The sequence below is a fragment of the Peromyscus californicus genome, unplaced genomic scaffold, assembly GCF_007827085.1.
Source record: "Peromyscus californicus insignis strain IS unplaced genomic scaffold, ASM782708v3 Scaffold_16__1_contigs__length_79575227, whole genome shotgun sequence".
Classification (NCBI taxonomy): Eukaryota; Metazoa; Chordata; class Mammalia; order Rodentia; family Cricetidae; genus Peromyscus; species Peromyscus californicus.
This window is the reverse complement of record NW_026294458.1, coordinates 3,473,980-3,492,222: the sequence shown is the minus strand read 5'-3', so window position 1 is coordinate 3,492,222 and position 18,243 is coordinate 3,473,980. Positions and strand designations below refer to the sequence as shown.

The window sequence follows — 18,243 nt, the reverse complement described above, 5'->3', positions numbered from 1 at the left end:
CGAGACAGGGTTTCTCTGTGTAGCTTTGCTCCTTTCCTGGAGCTCACTTGATAGCCCAGGCTGGCCTGGAACTCACAGAGCTCCTCCTGCCTCCCAAGTGCTGGGATTAAAGGCGTGCGCCACCACCGCCCGGCTCTGAGTATTTTTTGGTTGTCTCGTTTTTACAGTTCTATTTGGAATATTTCACCTCATGTGTCTGTCCGGCCCTCATGAAGAGTAGTGGTTAGTGAAGTGTGAAACCTTCCCCTTCTTGAGTGTGTCCCTGTTTCATAGTTCCCAAACAGCTGTTTCTGATGAGTTCCGAGTATCAGTTGGAAGACCAAGATGGTAGCTGGCAGTTAGAGTATTCTTTCAGGTTCTTGTTGCTGCTTTCTTTGTAGAGCAATCAGGCTCTCTCACCATATTGTCCCCTGGTATAGATCAGAGGACTGCAGTATTACTAGATCTTCCTTAGAACTGAACTGGTTAAGCTTGGTAACACCCTTTCCCTTCTTGTACTATGTACTGAAAATTCCCATATTAAGTCTCTAGCCACACTTGCTGGACTAGACTTTCCAGAGTTGATCCAGGTGCTTATAGTAGGCACCTGAGGTTGATAAACAGGCAGCATCCCTTGGGACACGCATTCCTCCTCCTCAGCTCATTCTGAGTTAGGCCTCTCATATGTCTTCCATGCTTCACTGTACTTTGAGAATTATTCCTTCTGTGTCTTTCTAGCTTTACTAACTAGAAATAATGTCTTGCAAACTACTGTGGCATGGTGGGAATATGTGATGCAAAGAATCTTTTGATTTTGGTGACATAGAAGCCAATAGGGTGGCCTTTGCCATTGTGAAACATGGCTGCTTAAGGAGGGGGCCTTTCCTGTATTAGAGGGCATGTGGGCTGGGATAGAGGGGATGTAGCTTGGTAGATGAGACAGGGCAATGTTCATGTTGTAGGTGAGAAGGCATCTTGGGTGGATGAGAGACTATCATCTCATTGGTTGTGAGGCCTGATTGAGGTAGTGGTGGTGAGTGGCAGTCTAGGAACTTGGAGGAAGTGACCATGTATGTATATGTGTGGCCGTGAGTCATGGTACTTTCTGGGTGGCTTGGGTTAAGATGCCTACTGTATATTTATTGGTGTTGGGGAAGCAATGGGAAATAGCAGGTTGATACACAGTGGAAAACCAAGTGACAGACAATCTTAAAGACATCTTAAACAGAATTATGAAATAATTTGTCATGGTGGTTGTACTTTGAGTGAAGTGACCTTTGCTACATTAGCTATTTATGAGAAGCCCCTAGTTTTAGAGTTTGTTATGATGTAGTTTCCTGCTCATTGTGTTTAGCTCAGGAACTTACCACCCTGTTGGTAGCTGAAGAAACGAAGCCGCAGTATTGGTTCCTTGTCCCCCTGCCTATCCCATACTGGTCAGTTGTGCTCTTTGCCTGTGCCTGTCCTGGGATGGAGTCCTGAAATTGCTCTTAACGTGTTAGGTAGGGAAGGTTTGTGGGTACCCATTTGCCTTTATTTGTCTTCTAGTTCCAGACTTACTCATCTTTAGAGCCTCAGCTTCTCACACATAGCTAGTGATTGTTTGGAAAAAGTTAGGTCTGTAAGCACCTCAGGGTGCTATTGCATGTCTGCCCCTGTATAGCCAGGGCACAACTACTTCATTTGTTTATTTTCAATTCTTCTGCTTATTTCTTTTCTTTCTTTTTTCTGTTCTTCTTTGGCTTCTTTTTGTTTGTTTGTTTGTTTTGTTTAATTTACTCACTTTTTTATGAGTGCTCTGCCTGCATGTACACCTGCACACCAAAAGATGGCATCAGAACTCACTATAGATGGTTGTGAGCCACCATGTGGTTGCTGGGAATTGAACTCAGTACCTCTCTGGAAGAGCAGACAGTGCTCTTAACTGATGAGTTATCTCACCAGCTCCTTTATCTCCCTCCCTCCCTCCCTTCGTTTTTGATACAGAGTCTCACTCGGTAGCCCTAGCTGGCCTGGAATCCACAGCAGTCCATCTTTGTTAGCCTCCCAGGTGCTGAGATTACAGGTGTGAGCTACCTGGTTCTGATGAGGCTAAATAGGCAGCATTACTAGCCCAAAGAGGACGTGGTATATCTGTAGAAGCATGGTTCTTCTCATTGTATTCAATGGGTTGCTTGAGACTGGGGCTTGGCTTGGTCTGGGGCAAGGGTCTATAGAGGCAGTGACATTACAGATGGGACTAACCTGGCTCCATGCCTCCTTACCTGATGAGGTATGTTCTGGTGCTCACTCAAATGTTGTCATTGGTGATGTTGTCACCAGGTTTAATTTGAGGGAGTCAGGAGGGATCTTAACATGTGGTACTTTCCCTGATTTGACAACCCTTTATGCTTTGTTAATCAACAGGAGCTTGAAGAGATCCGCAAATGTGGAATGAAAAACTTCCGTAACATCCAGGTTGATGAAGCTAATTTATTGACTTGGCAAGGGCTTATTGTTCCTGTGAGTATTGAACACTTCCACTCCTTACTAGATTATTCTTTCAGGTGGTGTGCTCCTACTGCTGACTCTGTGTTCCTCAGTAAGTTCCTAGTCTGGGCAGCCCACAGATGGGCAGAAGTGGGCAGTGGCTACAAGGTGACAAGTAGGGTAGGGTATGGCCTTAGGCTCTTGAGTAGAATCCTGGCTTTGCACTGGTGTTTAAAATTGCAGATGTCCCAAACCCCTCAGATCTGTAGTTACTAACAAAGGAAAAGGAGTATGCATCTGTGCTCCTGTTCTTGCTCATCTCCCCTGGTTTCTGAATGACTTGCCCTGTTTGTCAGGTTGAGACCCTTCTGTCGACTTTGGAGGAGAGCTGCCTTCCCATATAGACCTTCGCTGGCTTTCTCCATTGATTTTTGCATCTGTGACTTTATTCCTGGTGCATTCCAGTATGTACCTCTGTTTGTCTTGAATTGCTATTCCCAGTTGCCTGTGTGTTCTCCCCTCCACTGTGCTTTCCTGAACCTTTTCTTCCGTCTCTACCCCAGATAGCCCTACATTCTTTAGGAAGCCATCCATTAGGCTGGGCTTCCTCCTCAGAAGGCTTTGCTTTGGTTTTGTCTTTTTGCCTCGTCTTCGATCCCCTGTTGTTCCTGACACTTGACTGCACTTTACTTCAGCGCACAATTCCTGCTTCTCCCTCTCGCCTGAAGTGCTTCCCACCAAGCACATGGGGCCCTCTCGGTTGTCACGTATCTGACACTTGCTTGACTCTGACGCTTTGAGCCTTTGGCAGGATCCCAGCCCTTGAACCTATAATCAGTGTCTTTACTTGCTGACTTGCTACTACTTTCTCTTCACCCTAAAGCTTGAGTTTTGTTAGTCTAGCTTTCTTCTCTCTCTCTTTTTAAATCCCTGGGGACCCCTCTAACATCAGGTTTCTTACTATATGTGAAAGAGTTCTACCTCTCTTTCCCTGCCTTCTCTCTCAGAGCGGCACTATTTGTCCATTGTACAGCCCCACTTGCACACCGGTGACTTCTAGTCCCCTTAGCCTGTAACTTGGATCTACACTGATATGCTCTCCTTTCTTTTCTTTCACATTCACTACCTTCTTCCTTTTCTGCTTTGCCCATCTGAGCCTCAGGTTCTCTCCCTGTATCTGACACTCTTTCCATTGTTACTTCTAATTATTTCTTGTGAAGAGACTGTCTCCTTTACCAAAGAAGAATGTAGGTATACTCACTGCAGATGCCTTCTTCTCGATTCTGGTTTTAAGATCAGACAGAAAATACTGGCTTAGAAGTTTTAAATCTGGGAGTTTCTAGTCTAGACTTGAAAATACATCTTCTGGGTTTCTTTAGGCTTAAAGGTGGCTGGGCTCGGCACACAGAGAGGGTGGCTGCAAAGCTTTTAGCTAGTAGGGGCTGGCCTGTGTCTATAGAGCTGTCATTGTGACCTATCAGGGATAAGTAGAACTGTCTGATCTGTCCATCCCTTTTCTTCCTGCCTTCCTTCCCTCCCTCCCTCCCTCCTTCCTTCCTTCCTTTCTTTCTTTTTTTTTTTTTTTTTTTGTGGGGGTGGGGTGTTCAAGACGGTCTCTTTTGTAGCCCTGACTGTCCTAGAACTTGTTCTATAGACCAGCCTGGCTTCGAACTCAGAGGTCCTCTGCCTCCAAGTGGTAGGATTTAAGGCATGTTCCACCACTACCCGGCATTATCTGTCCCCCTTTCTTTTTTTCTTTTTTCCTGAGACAGGTTAACAGCCCTGGCTGTCCTGAAACTTGCTTTGTAGAAACATGCTGGCCTTGAACTCACAGAGAACTGCCTGTCTCCTGAGTGCTGGGATTAAAGGCGTGTGCCCCCACTCCCACTCTATCTGTCCGGTTTCTACTTGAGATTGTATGTTACTAAAACGTGAGTGGCTAATCCATGGTTCTTTTGGGAAATGAGGGGGATGAATGAGTGAATGAATGAATGGTGGTTTTAAGTGGTGCTGGGGCAGTGTCATCATATGAGCTCACTGTCAACAAATTTTGCCTTTAGCTTACACCAAGGCCTTTTGGTTCATGCTGGCTCTGAGCCTGTGTCATAGTGGTCTGAGGGCTCATTATGATAGAGATGACTAGTCAAATCCTAGTGTGTGTTGAGGCTCTGGGAGTAGCTAGGCCAGAGATTTGCCTTCATTGAGGCAACTGCACCCAGGACAGCTGTGGCAGGGGCTGCTCAGATCTTGTCAGTGCCCTATCTCCCTTCTGTCATCACTGTCCAGGGCATTCCTTCCTTAGGATGATTAGTGTATATGCTTTCTTCCCTGGGCCTAGTTCTTTTGCATCATAGGGGCTGGGTCAGCATGGGATCTTCTATTTAAGTTTACCTAAAGTCTGTCCAATGGGAGTGAGAGCAGAGCTAGCTCATAAAAATCATGGTACTTCAGCAGTGTTCTACTCTACCCTTCCACTTTATGGGAAGATACTGATCCTTAGTCCTTGAGCCTGGCTGTAGCAGTCAAGGGGTGAGGTGGCTGAGTGGCACTTCCTGCATGCATCATTACTATTGGCAGTGCAGGTTTATCTGTCTGCTGTGGTACTGGGGACTGAACCTAGAACTTTACGTATGTCAGTACTCTGTCATTGAGCTTCCTGCTGCCTTCTCCTTTAATGCTTTTATTTTATATGCCTGGGTGTTTTGCCTATATGTGTCTATGTACTGTCTGCATGCCTAGTGTCCTCAGAGGCCAGAAGAGGGCATTGAATTCCCTCAGAACTGTATTGTTAGCTTCCTTGTGGGTGCTGAGAACCAACCCCGGATTAGTCTGTAAGAATAACAAGTGCTCTTAACTTCTGAGCCATCTCTCCAGTCCCACCATTAAGTTTATTTTAATTAATTAGTTAATTAATTAAAATGTAGAGTCTCTCTACATAGTACTGGCTGCTCTGGAACTCTCTATGTAGACCAGGCTGACCTTGAACTCACAGATCCAGCTGCCTCTGTGTAGCTGAAGTTTTTCTGGTCCTGCAGCCGCTCAGACCCAAATGAACACACAGAGGCTTATATTATTTTAAAACTATGGCCATGGCAAGCTTCTTGCTAGGTAGCTCTTATATCTTAAATTAACCCATTTCTATAAATCTTGCCACATGGCTTGTGGCTTACCAGTACTTTACCCCTTGTTTCTCCTGGCGGCGGCTTGCAGTGTCTCCTGCTCTCTTTTTTTCTCTCCTATCTCTCCAGTTAGAATGTCCCGCCTAACCTTAGTCTGCCTCACCATTGGCCAAACAGCTTTATTTATCAACCAATTAGAGCAACACATATTCACAGCATACAGAATGACATTCCCATCACCTCTGCCTCCCCAGTGCTGGGACTGAAAGTGTATACATACCATGGTGCCTGGTTCCACCATCAAATTTTAAACTGAGCCACACACCCCCTCCCCCAAACACAGTATCTCTTTTGTGTAGCCCAAGCTAGCTGAAGATGACTTTGGACTCCTGATCTTCCTGTCTGGATCTTCCAAATGCAGGGAATACAGATGTAGTACCACTCATGGCTCCTTTTTGGCTTTTGTGGCAGGGTTTCACTTTGTAGCTGAGGCTAGCTTTGAAATGACCACAATCCTGTAGCCCCAGCCCCCCCTCCCTCCCTCTCTCCCTCCCACAGAGCCTCATGTGTCCCAGGCTAGCCTTGAACTTATATAATTGTGTGCAGCTGGAAGTTTCTCTGGTCCTGACTGGGCCCAAGGTCAGATGAATTCTCTCCCACCTGAGTCCTGCATCCACTTGGTCCCAAGTAAACGCACAGAGGCTTGTATTATTTATAAACTGTATGGCCTATGGGTCAGGCTTCTCGTTAGCTACCTCTTATAACTTAAACTCAACCCATTTCTATTCATCTATATATTGCCATGTGGCTGTGGCATTAACGGTCTGCTGGCATCTTGTTGCTCCTTGGTGGCAGGCTGGTGTCTCCCCGACTCCTTTCTTCTCCTGTTTCTTCAGTTTGAATGTCCTGCCTAACCTTATTCTGCCTTGCCATTGGCCATACAGCTTTATTGTCAACCAATCAGAGCAGCACATATTCACAGCATACAGAAAGATGTCCCACAGTCTTGAATTCTTGGTCCTTCTGCCTTTACCTGTTGAGTGCAGGCTTATGTGGACTGGGGATCAAGCCCAGGGCATCAAACATGCTAGGTAAGCATTCTACCAACTGAGTTACGTCTCTAACCCCATAAAGATTTGCTTCTGGGCTTTCAATTTGTAAAATAAGCTATCTTTGTGGGTTCAGGTAAGGGTGTGAGTGGCGTTCAGAGGACAGCTGTAGGATGTCAGTCCTCACCTACCTTGTCTCATAAAGGGTCCTTTTGTTTCTTTTTTGTTCTGTCTGGACTTTTTGGCTAAATATAGCAGAGCTTCTGATGATTCTTTTGTTTTCACCTTTATCTCTTTGTAGGAGTGCTAGGAAATACAGTTCTGTGGCAACTGGCTTTCATGTGGGTTCTGGAGATTTGAACCCAGGTCTTGACACAGTGAGCACTTTGACTTACTGAGCTGTCTCCTTAGCCCAAGATTCTCAGCCTTAATTCTGTTGATACCGTCCATTTACACTAGTGCTACATTGTTTACTAGTAATGTTTGTTTCATTTTTGTTATGTTTCCTTTTTTGGAAAAAAAAAAAAAAAAAAGGACTGGCCTAGCATCATGTGTGGCCCAGACTTGCCTTGAACTCCTAGAAAGCCTCTGTCTCAGCCTTCCAAATGCTGAGATTTCAGGTGTGAACCACCATAGTCAGCTTACAGTACATTTTTGAAATCAGAAAGTGTTAGCCTTCCAACTTTAGTCCTTTTACCACTTGATTTGGGTGAAGGTCCCTGGGAACATGTCCTGCTGTCCATGTTTTCTGTTTTTATATGTATGATTGCATGCCTGGTGTCCACAGAGGCCAGAAGAGGGTGTCAGATCACCTGGAACTGAGGTTACAGATGGTGGTGAATGGAACCTGGGTCTTCTGTAAGAGAAGTCAGTGCTCTTAAAGGCTGAGTGGGCCACCACATTAGACTTTTCTCAGGGACGGGACTCAGGTCACCAGAGTTGCTCAGTGAGCACTTTTACTGTGTGGTGAGCCAGCTCTCTGTCCTTACTCTGTCTGTTTGATAAGGTCTTTGAAATTCAGGGGGCATTTTATAATAGTAGCACACCTCAGTTCAGAAGTCATTTTCCAAGTGTATAGTCGTTGATGATAGTGAGTGGTCGCCTTTCTTTGCCTAGTTTCATCTTTGGTCTACCCCTTTGCTCACTCACGTCATTTTGCCCTCCTTTGTGTACTTTGCTTTTTCTGTGTCCCCAACACGATTGGTTAGTAGGATTGCATTGCTAACTGCTCTTTGGCATGTGCATGGGGTGTGTCTTGTCACTAGATGACAGAAACCACACTTGCCTTTGCAATGTCTTTAAAGACACTCTCATGCAATTGTAAGTCTCTCCATAAGGGATAACACTGGCCTTCAAGGAGAACCACCTCCCTGAGTTGGCTGTATTATGTTTTTAAACTTTTGGTGTTGTGTGTGTTTGTTGTTGTTTTGAGATAGGGTTTCTCTGTGTAGCCCTGGCTGTCATGGAACTCGCTCTGTAGACCAGACTGGCTTCAAACTCAGAGATCTGCCTGACTCTGCCTCCCGAGTGCTGGGATTAAAGGCATGAGCCACCACTGCCCGACCACTACGGATGTTAGCTTTTAAAGCTTTGATATATATGTTACAATCCATATAACTACAGAGAAAGGTACCTAGTAAGGGCCTGGTGTGTCACCACTGCCCAGTTGCTAGGTTTTTTTTTGTTTTTGTTTTTTCAAGACAGGTTTTTTTTGTGTTCCTTTGCGCCTTTCTTGGAACTCGTTTTGTAGCCCAGGCTGGCCTCGAACTCACAGAGATCTGCCTGCCTCTGCCTCCCAAGCGCTGAGATTAAAGGCGTGCACCACCACTGCCCAGCTACTTTTGTTTTTAAAAGTGGTTCAAGAGTACATGCTTCTCTTTGGAGCAGTGTGTTTTCTTCTCTGTGTCTTATCTATATCCCCTGTCTTATGTGAGAATATAGGTTTTTCTGGTAGTAAAGGATGTTATTTTGGTAAATATGGAGGCTGAGTCTTAGAAATAGAATGAATATGTGCCTTTTCAGCTTGCTTGGGCAGTATTTATCATGTCCTGTCCCTCTTGGGAGGGGTGCTACCTCTGGCCAAATGTCCTAACCTTGAAGTTTAATTTAATTAGCAGCACTATATGATCTCAGTCTGCCCTTTGTGCTTTTGTGGGATCATGGAGAAAGTCTTAAAATTAAGAAAGAGTAATGCTCTGTTACAAGCATACTGAAGGCTACTAGTTCCTATGAGCACTAACCCATTTAAAAGCTTTTTCTGGGCTGGAGAGATGGCTGAGAGATTAAGAGTACTGCCTGCTCTCCCAGAGGTCCTGAGTTCAAGCCCCAGCAACCACGTGGTGGTTCACAACCATCTGTAATGAGACCTGGTGCCCTCTTCTGGCATGCAGGTACACATGCAGGGAAAACACTATACATAACAAGTAAATAAATCTTAACAAAAAAAAGCTTTTTCTGTTTGTAACAAAACCCAAAACCTGCTGATGTTATTAGGACATTTAGATATCCATTACAGAAGCTGCTTTTGTTTGTTTACTTATGACAGGGTCTCACTCTTCCCCAGTTAGAATACATTGTGTCAGAGCATTCTACCTCAGGAGCTAGATAGAGGCTTGTCCTGACTTCCTTTTTGGGACCAGTGATAGATTCAGAGAAGGAAAGACCAGAGGTAGAATGTAATCTGGGGATTCTTATTTTATTTCAAGGCAAGGTTTCTCTCTGGAACTCACTCTGTAGACCAGGCTTGCTTCAAACTCACAGATAGCCAGCTACCTGCTGCCCCCCTCCCTCCCGCCTCTGGAGTGCTAGGATTAAAGGTGTGCGCCACTGCCACCCAGTGTAGGAATCTGGAGATGCTTTAAGGGGTGCCTTGTAGAAAGAGTAGGAGCTGAGTGAGGTTGTCCACGATTGACATCCCGGCCAGACTGAGGCAGAGTTCTAGATGTTAGAAACCAGCTGGCTATAGTAAGACCCTGCTCCCACCCCAAAGGAAAAAAGGGGTAGGAAGACCATAGATAATTCTGCCGTATCGTGAAAAGCTTCTTCTTAGATTTAACTGCTATAAAATGGCTTTGTGGCTTGTAGATTCATACCAAGAAACGAACAATCTGAGATGTTTACCTTTTCCCAAACTCAGGGGGTGGCCTGCCATTTTATTTGGATGCTCATCATCCATCAGACCTCAGACAAATGCAGATTCCCATGGTATAACAGGCAGTTTGGACCTTAGTGCATTTGCTCAATCCCAGAAGACACACACATGGATGCTTGCAAGTACTGCAGGTTACATTAAAGGAGAGGTGTCGCTGTTTGTCACAGCATGGGTGTGTGAGTTCATGCAGACCCGTGGAAAGAAGACTCAGAGGCATCTTAAGAATGAATCTAGCCTTTCATGACTGCAGGGGTGTCCAGCCTCAAAGGACTGAAACACCTTCCATTTGCTTGGGGCATTTTTATTTTCTCTCTATTTACAGTTTAACCAGATAATTTCCACATGCTCAAAACAACCTGAAAGGAACTCCCAAAGATACAGTGCCAAGTGTAAATTCCTCAGTTCTCAGGTACCATGGTTTTCTGAACCAAGTTTTACGTAGGCTTTGTATCCTTAGGAGACTCTCAGACAAGATTCACATAGGGCGGCTAGAGAAACAAAAGGTATTGGTTAAACAAAGATGGATTAGGGCTAGGTGCTATGGTCTGGAGCCAGGCCAGGTGCAGCTCAGCAGGAATGCAGCCACAGAGAGGGAACTGGAGTAGTTTAGGGTGTTTGGATTGGTTGTTCAGCCACTGTTCTGCTTGTCAGACTTCGGGATGTGGATAGTGACGGCATTTGCTTGTTGGACCTGCTCGACAGAAAGTCACTGGAATTTCAGTGAAGCGATATAGAAGTGCTTTTGCTTTCTCATAGCTATACTGTTTGTGAACAAATACTTAGAAGTCATTGTTGTTGTTGTTGTTGTTAAATGGTTTTATATGTTTTTGTTTTTTTTAGATTTGATCTCATTATGTAGCTTAGGTTAGACTTGAATTCTCCAACCTCCTTCCTCTGCTTCCTGAGATTATAGAATATTAGAATTATAGGCATGCATACTGTCTTAGTCAGTGTTCTGTTGCTGTGAAGAGACACCAGGACCATGGCAACTCTTACAAAGGAAAACATTTAGTTGGGGCTTGTAAGGAGTTTTTCTCTGTCCTGCCAGCCAGCTCCCAAATAATAACACTGAGACTTGCTTGTTAATTGTGAAAGATTGACCCATAGCTTAGGCTAGTTCCTAACTAGTTCTTATAACTTAAATTAACTCATTTCTAGTAATCTGTGTGCTGCCATGTGTCTTGTGGGTGTTACCTCTCCTTTTGCATGTCTTTTTGTTCTCTGTCTCCTGGCATCTCTCCTCCTTCCTCCCAGCATCCTCTCTATCTGGAAATCCTGCCTAGCTATTGGCCATTCAGCTTTTTATTAAACCACTCAGAGTGACACATTTTCACAGTGTACAAAAAAATTATTCCATATAAGAACAATTATCAGGTAAAAATTACGTTCATGCCAGGCAGCGGGGGCGCACACTTTTAATTCCAGCACTCAAGAGGCAGAGACAGGCAGTTATCTGTGAGTTCCAGGACAGCTAGGGCTGTTATGCAGAGAAACCCTGTCTGGAAACCCCCTCTCCCCACAAAAAAAAAAAAAAAAAAAAAAAAAAGAATTATATTCACAATGTCCAGTCCATTTTTATCTGGCATATTCAGAGAAAATATTTTATTGTCTAACTTATCTTGATGAATTTAAAGTTTTATATCTATGCCTTTTTTTTTTTTTTGGTTTTTCGAGACAGGGTTTCTCTGTGTAGCTTTGCGCCTTTCCTGGAACTCGCTTTGGAGACCAGGCTGGCCTCGAACTCACAGAGATCCGCCTGGCTCTGCCTCCCGAGTGCTGGGATTAAAGGCGTGCGCCACCACCGCCCGGCATCTATGCCATTTTTTATCATAACTTGTATTACCATCTTTTTGGTTTTTCGAGACAGGGTTTCTCTGTGTAGTTCTGGTGCCTTGTCCTGGATCTCGCTCTGTACCTAGGCTAGCCTCAAACTCAGAAAGATTCACCTGATTCTGTCTTCTGAGTGCTGAGATTAAAGGCGTGCACCACCACCATCACCCCACTTGTATTACCATCTTAAAACTTAAAATCTTTTTAGACCTCAACATTTTCTTAGATAAACAATTTAAGCTTTTATTGTCTTTCAAACTTACAAACTTTTTTACATCTCTTATGTAAATTTCTTTCCTGAATTTGGTAACAAGGAAAACTGTAAAACTATAACTATCTAGTCTAATCTCTGTCAGGGACCCAAGAAGGATAAAATATTACTTGAGTAAACAGGAAGTGCAGAGAAAGCAACTTCTAAAACTAAGAAACAACAGAGATATCTCACTGCCTGGACAGTCACACCCAAGGTGTGACTGCTACGTTGGGGCATCCATCTTCGGCATACAGGCCTAGAATACCTGACAGACTTTTCTGTAAAGCAGGAATTTTGAAGGACTGTTCAGTCTTAGCAAAGTTCTGCAGTCCCTTTTTTTTGTGTCCTGCTTGCCTAGTATGGACAGCATACTGTCAGCAATTGAGGCAAGGGCAGTTTCTTTGCCCAGACTAGCTTTTGCAGTCACAGAAAGTAAACTGCATGTGGAGGTTTGTTGATACCCATCATCCTTTTTTTGAAATAAACTGGTGCTGTCAGGAGCAGACATGTCTCACTGTCATGAAAAGCCTAATGTTATTAAAACATTTTAAATGCCATATTTTGTAGGCCTTTGAAGTATTTGAAGACCACCTACCTATCTAAAGTATATCTTTTTTTTTTTTTTTTTTTTTTTTTTGGGTTTTTCGAGATAGGGTTTCTCTGTGTAGCTTTGCGCCTTTCCTGGAACTCACTTGGTAGCCCAGGCTGGCCTCGAACTCACAGAGATCCGCCTGGCTCTGCCTCCCGAGTGCTGGGATTAAAGGCGTGCGCCACCACCGCCCGGCTTAAAGTATATCTTTGTATGACCTTGGAAACACACTTGACTCTAAGTTTGGTTGTTATAGATAAACACTAACCTGTATTTCTTTATTGCCCTAAATAGCTTTCAAGGACTAAAACTATATCTTAAATAAGAATAGAAACATATATACAGTATAACAAAAAATAACCCTTAAATTTGTTTCAGTATACAAAAATCCATACTAATGTAAAATATTTGAGACTAGTGATTATTCAAAAGTAGACTCAACAATCTACCCTTCTATCCCATTATTTCTATACTATATGCTCCAATTTCTCTTCACAAAGAGATCTCTGAATCTAATCTCATTTGTTCAGTTTTTTTTTTCTGACCTTGACCAGTAACAATTTAACCAACCCTCCTTAACAATGATAGACATCCATAACCCACCAAATGACCAAAAACCACCCACCCCATCTCTTGAGAATGTGGGCGTTGTGTTCTCTAGACTGCTTCCTGTTATCTGGGGGCACTGGCATTTTTGGGGGACCTGAGAAAAATAGGATAATGGTCAAGTCCTTGCTAGAATAGGCTGTGAGATTGGAGCATCTCAGCCTGCAGCCTTGAAGCTGTTCTGGATGCAGAACTCTGAGGAAACTGCAACAGAGGCACTCTTGAGAGGCTGGATCATCCGGGCCATCCATTCATTGGTGTCCGATCCCCTTGATCTGAAAACACATAAACTTTCAAAGGTAACATACATATCTTCATTAACACAAGTATGAATTGTGTGTTGTACACAAGCCAGCCAAAGATGATTTTTTGTTTTATGTTTAACAGGTAAAATATACGTCACCTGTCTTGCAGTTTTTCTAGGTTTATTTTTTTATGACTGTAGTCAGGATTTTCAAGGGGTCTTCCCCAATCAAATCTGATCTCTGTCAACCTTGAATGAATCCTGTAGAAACAAAAGAATAATCTCTTCCCCAACCTAACTTTTTTTGACTTCCATTTTGAAATTAAGACATTTTAAAAATAAATAGGTTGGTTTAATTTAGTAGTTTTTGTAATCGAATGTCTCGCAGCAGCTATTATTTGCTCATCAGCAATAGGAAAAATTAAAGTCAACATAACACTGTCATATAGGATGCAGACTCGCTGTGTATTTCCTATGTCTACTTGGGTTATTCTTTTTTTATTATTTATAAACGACTTACTTTTTTCTATGACCTGTCTATACCCACTTTTCTTTTCTTTGTTAAGCCTACACACATTTTTAAACACACTGTAACCTGTTTAGAACCCCCCCCCCAAAGTCTGGGTTTGCCTTTATTAAGTAAGTACTTGCAGCATTCTTGGATCATGTGAGACAAATTTTAAACTGCTATGTCAGCCGTTGGCATGGCCCAGCTTAGTGCATGGCTCTGTGGCTGACTCTAGCCTGCAGGCAGTCTCTGTATGCTGAGCCTACATGAGAGACCTTGTTCAATAGGAAGCTGTGTCAGAAAGCCCCATTTGACCCTGTGTTTTGAACTTTTTTTTTTAAAAGCTTTCTCAGGCTTAATGTGTATATCGGTTTATAAGTTTTTCATGGCCAGATGTTGGACACCATATGTAAACAGATTTTTCTTTTTGGGTTGCCAGCTCACAAAAAATGACACAGAGACTTAGTATTAATTATGAAAGCTCAGCCTATAGCTTAGGCTAGTACCTAATGTTCTTATAACTTAAATTAACCCATTTTTAGTAATCTACATGCTGCCATGTGGTTCATGGCTGTTAACCTCTCCTTCTGCGTTTCTTGCTTGTTCTCTGTCTGCTGGCAGCTCTCCTTCCTCCTAGAGTCCTCTCTGTCCGGAAATCCTGCTTAGCTATTGGTTATTAAGCTTTTTATTAAACCAATCAGAGTGACACATTTTCTTTTTTTTTTTTTTTTTTTTTTAGGTTTTTTTCGAGAGGGTTTCTCTGTGTAGCTTTGCGCCTTTCCTGGAACTCACTCTGTAGCCCAGGCTGGCCTCGAACTCGCAGAGATCCGCCTGCCTCTGCCTCCCGAGTGCTGGGATTAAAGGCGTGCGCCACCACCGCCCGGCAGAGTGACACATTTTCATAAGTATACAAAAAGATTATTCCACAACAGGGACTTGCTTACAGTTTCAGAGGTTTAGTCCATTATTGTGGCAGGAAGCATGGCAGTGTACAGGCAGACATTATGGTGCTGGAGAAGTTGAGAGTTCTGTATCTCAACTCAGCAGGAAGAAAGAAGAGAGAAACCTCAAACACCCCCCACACACACACCCAGTGACATACTTCCTCCAACAAGACCACACCTCCTAATCTCAAGTAACACCAATTCAAATGATCAAGCATTCAAATATTTGAGCCTCTTGGGGCCATTCCTATTCAAACACCACATATACCATACCTGACTAAAAGAAACATTTTAAAATCAGTCACTTTCTTATGTAACAAGAAAGTGGATAAAGAACTGATTTATTTTTGTAGTTCTGAGGATTGAAGGGCTCTCTGTCCCTGAGTGCACCACCATGGCTAGTTTACTGTTACTGGGGATGGAACTCAGGGCCTTGTGCATCCTAGACAAGCACTTTACCAACTGAATCACACCCTCAGCCTCCTGTGTTGTTTTGTTAGTTTGATGTCTTTCTGTTTGGGTTTGTTTGTTTTCTGGCCGAAGTACACATCTGGGTTCCACAGCCATCTCTGTATTTTGATGAATTTATCTGAAGGGCTCACTGAAGAAGACATATTTATCAGCTAATAAAAAGCATGAGGTACAAATAAAGAGATGTTTTGAGCAAGGCATGGATGTGCTCAGAGGTGTGAAGATTCTGAGTGCAGAGCAGAGGGATAGCCGACAGAGACCAGAGTCTGACCTCAACAGATGACACCGATTTTGTTTTTTGTTTTTTTCCCAAACAGCAAGAACAGATATTTTCCAGCTGGAAAGGGGAGTCTGTGGTCTTTGGGGAGGGAGGGGGATACTTAGAGTTTATATGGGGCTTTGGGAATGAAGATGAAGGGAACTATTTCCAGACCTTTGGTTCCCCTTCTTGGGGTTATTTGCTAATTTGAGACAGACTATCTTGGAGAGACAGTTTTAGCGAAACATTTCCCTTTTTTGACTCATTGATGGTGGTTTGAGCAAGGCCAGCTGTAACCTCATAGGAATTCTGTTTTCACAACCAAGGCTATGTATCAGGGAGCACAGAGTCCATGCCTTCTTGAGCATACTCTTTCCAGGAGCCTCTACATGTTCAGTTGTCTGGAAACTTGTGTCCATCCCTTGTTTTGAAGTTTTAAGGCTATTTCATGGCCTAGGAATGGATAGTTGTGGACAGACATGTGATCTTCTACAGACTGAATAGGAACCCAGAAAGTCTTATCTGTTCAGATCCTCCCTGCCTCCCTGTCTCCCTCCTACCCACCCACCCTCCCTCCCTCCCTTCCTCTGTTTGTTGTTTTTGTTTTTATTTGAGACAGAGTTTCTCTGTGTAGCCTTGGCTGTCTTGGAACTCTGTAGTCTAGGCTGGTCTCAAATTCAGAGATCCACCTGCCTCTGCCTCCCGAGTGATGATGGCATTAAAGGTGTGCACCCCCCCACCCCCCCCACCCCGGCTGTGCTTCACGTCCTTTCGGTGCAGTATTTCTTCCTTTAGGGTTTGGGGCAAGAGGATCTTTCCCCCTTCTCTTCCCTTCTCTTTAGATAGGGACTTACTTTGTAGCTCTGGATGGCCTGGAACTCTATGTAATCCAGGCTGTGTAATCATCAGCCTCACGGAGATCCAACAGCTTCTGCCTTCATGGTGCTGGGATTACAGATGCGTTACCACCACTCCTGGCCCATGGAGGATCTTATAACCTACTATCACACAAGATGGAGTATTTATTGGCAGCTCTGAGGGAAGATTAAGAGTTTCTTTTAAAATAATAATAATAATAATAATGAGTAAAATAGGCCACGGAGATGGCTCAGGAGATAAGAGCACTTGCTGCTCTTGTAGAAAACTTAGTTCAGTTTTCCAGTACCCACGCCAGGCTGTGTACAGCCAGCTGTAATGGGCTCCAGGAGTCTGACGCCCTCTTCTAGCCTCTGCGGGTCCTCATACAAATACCTGTATACTTAACCCTGAGAATTGTAAACAAACCAGGCTGGAGAGATGGCTGAGAGGTTAAGAGCACTGGCTGCTCTTCCAGAGGTCCTGAGTTCCATTCCCAGCACCCACATGGTGGCTCACAACCGTCTATAATGCAGTCTGATGCCCTCTTCTGGCATGCAGGTATACAAGCAGGCAGAACACTATATACATAATGAATAAATTTTTTTGAATAATTTTTTTTAAAGAAAACAAACTGTACATGTAATATGTGAGGGCTAAATTTCCAAAAAAAAAAAAATTCTTGTGATGTGTTTCTTAAAAACTGTTTTGTCCTTAGTGTCCCAGTTTTTCACCTGCCTTCTCCTAGGCCAAGTTTAGCTCTAGAATGTCACATATTACTTGTGGTGTTAATCTTCATTGTGAACTTGGCTGGATTTACAATCACCTGAATGTGTATGGGTGAGATAGAGAGAAAATGCACAAGAGCACATTTCCATAGAGGACTAAGTTGGGACGGCTAATTCTTGTAAATGGACATTTACTGTCCCAACTGTCTGTTCCCAAATAACCATTCTGAGGCTTATATGAATTGTAAATGCTCGTCAAATAGCTCAGGCTTATTACTATCTAGCTCTTACATTTTAAGTTAACCCATATTCCTTATTTACACTCTGCCTTTATTAGCATGGCACATTTATCTCCTGCTCCCTCTGCATCTACTGGCAACTCCTGACTCTGCCCTTCACCTTCCCATCATTCTTAGTTTGGTCACCCCACGTATACTTCCTGCCTGGCTACTGGCCAATCAGTGTTTTATTAAACCAATTTGAGCGACAAATCTTTACAGTGTACAAGAGGATTATTCCATAGCAAATTCTGAATTGAATGAGCTGGATGGAAAGAAAGGAGAAAGCCGAGTGCCAGCATTCTCCCCACCCCTGCTTTCTCTCTGCTGTAATGTGAATTGTTCTGCCATTTCTATCCTGTTAGGGTAGACTGGTCTCCCTGATACTGAGAGCCAAAATATATCCTCTCTCAGTTGTGTCTCACTTTATTGCAGGGATGAGAATTGTAACTATTCCAGCAACTTTACCCAAAAGACAAACAGTTTGAATTTTATGCCCTTTCACCAAAAATAACTTGGTCAAGCTGGATGTGGTGGCAACTCCTGTGATCTCAGTACCAGGCCAGTGTGGGCTGCCAGTCTGTGATTTGTACACACCAGAGCCACTTATTTACCTGCACGAGTGTCTTAGGGTCTGTTGCTGTGAAGAGACATCATGACCATGGCAACTCTTATAAAGGAAAACATTTAATTGGGGTGGCTTACAGTTCAGAGTTTATTGTGGCAGGAAGTATGGTGGTACACAGGCAGACATGGTGCTGGAAACGTAGCTTGGAGTTCTGTATCCAGATTGGCAGGCAGCAGGAAGAAAGAGAGAGACACTGGGCTTGGCTTGAGCATTTGAAACCCCAAAGCCCACCCCCAGTGACACATTTCCTCTTACAAGGCCACACTTCCTAATAGTGCCCCTC

General features: G+C 43.6%; 1 protein-coding gene across 5 annotated transcripts in view; it reads left to right on the top strand.

The window, feature by feature from the left end:
• The window catches only part of Ube2l3 (ubiquitin conjugating enzyme E2 L3), a 54,797-nt gene that overhangs the window by 21,731 nt on the left and 14,823 nt on the right, over nucleotides 1-18,243 (top strand). For 4 of the 5 annotated variants that reach the window (XM_052740012.1, XM_052740013.1, XM_052740015.1 and 1 more), the window contains exon 2: nucleotides 2,386-2,481. The exons of the other annotated variant lie outside the window; for it this stretch is intronic. In XM_052740012.1, coding sequence (XP_052595972.1) covers nucleotides 2,386-2,481 — 96 coding nt within the window. The remainder of the gene's footprint in view (nucleotides 1-2,385; nucleotides 2,482-18,243) is intronic. 5 annotated transcript variants of the gene reach the window in all.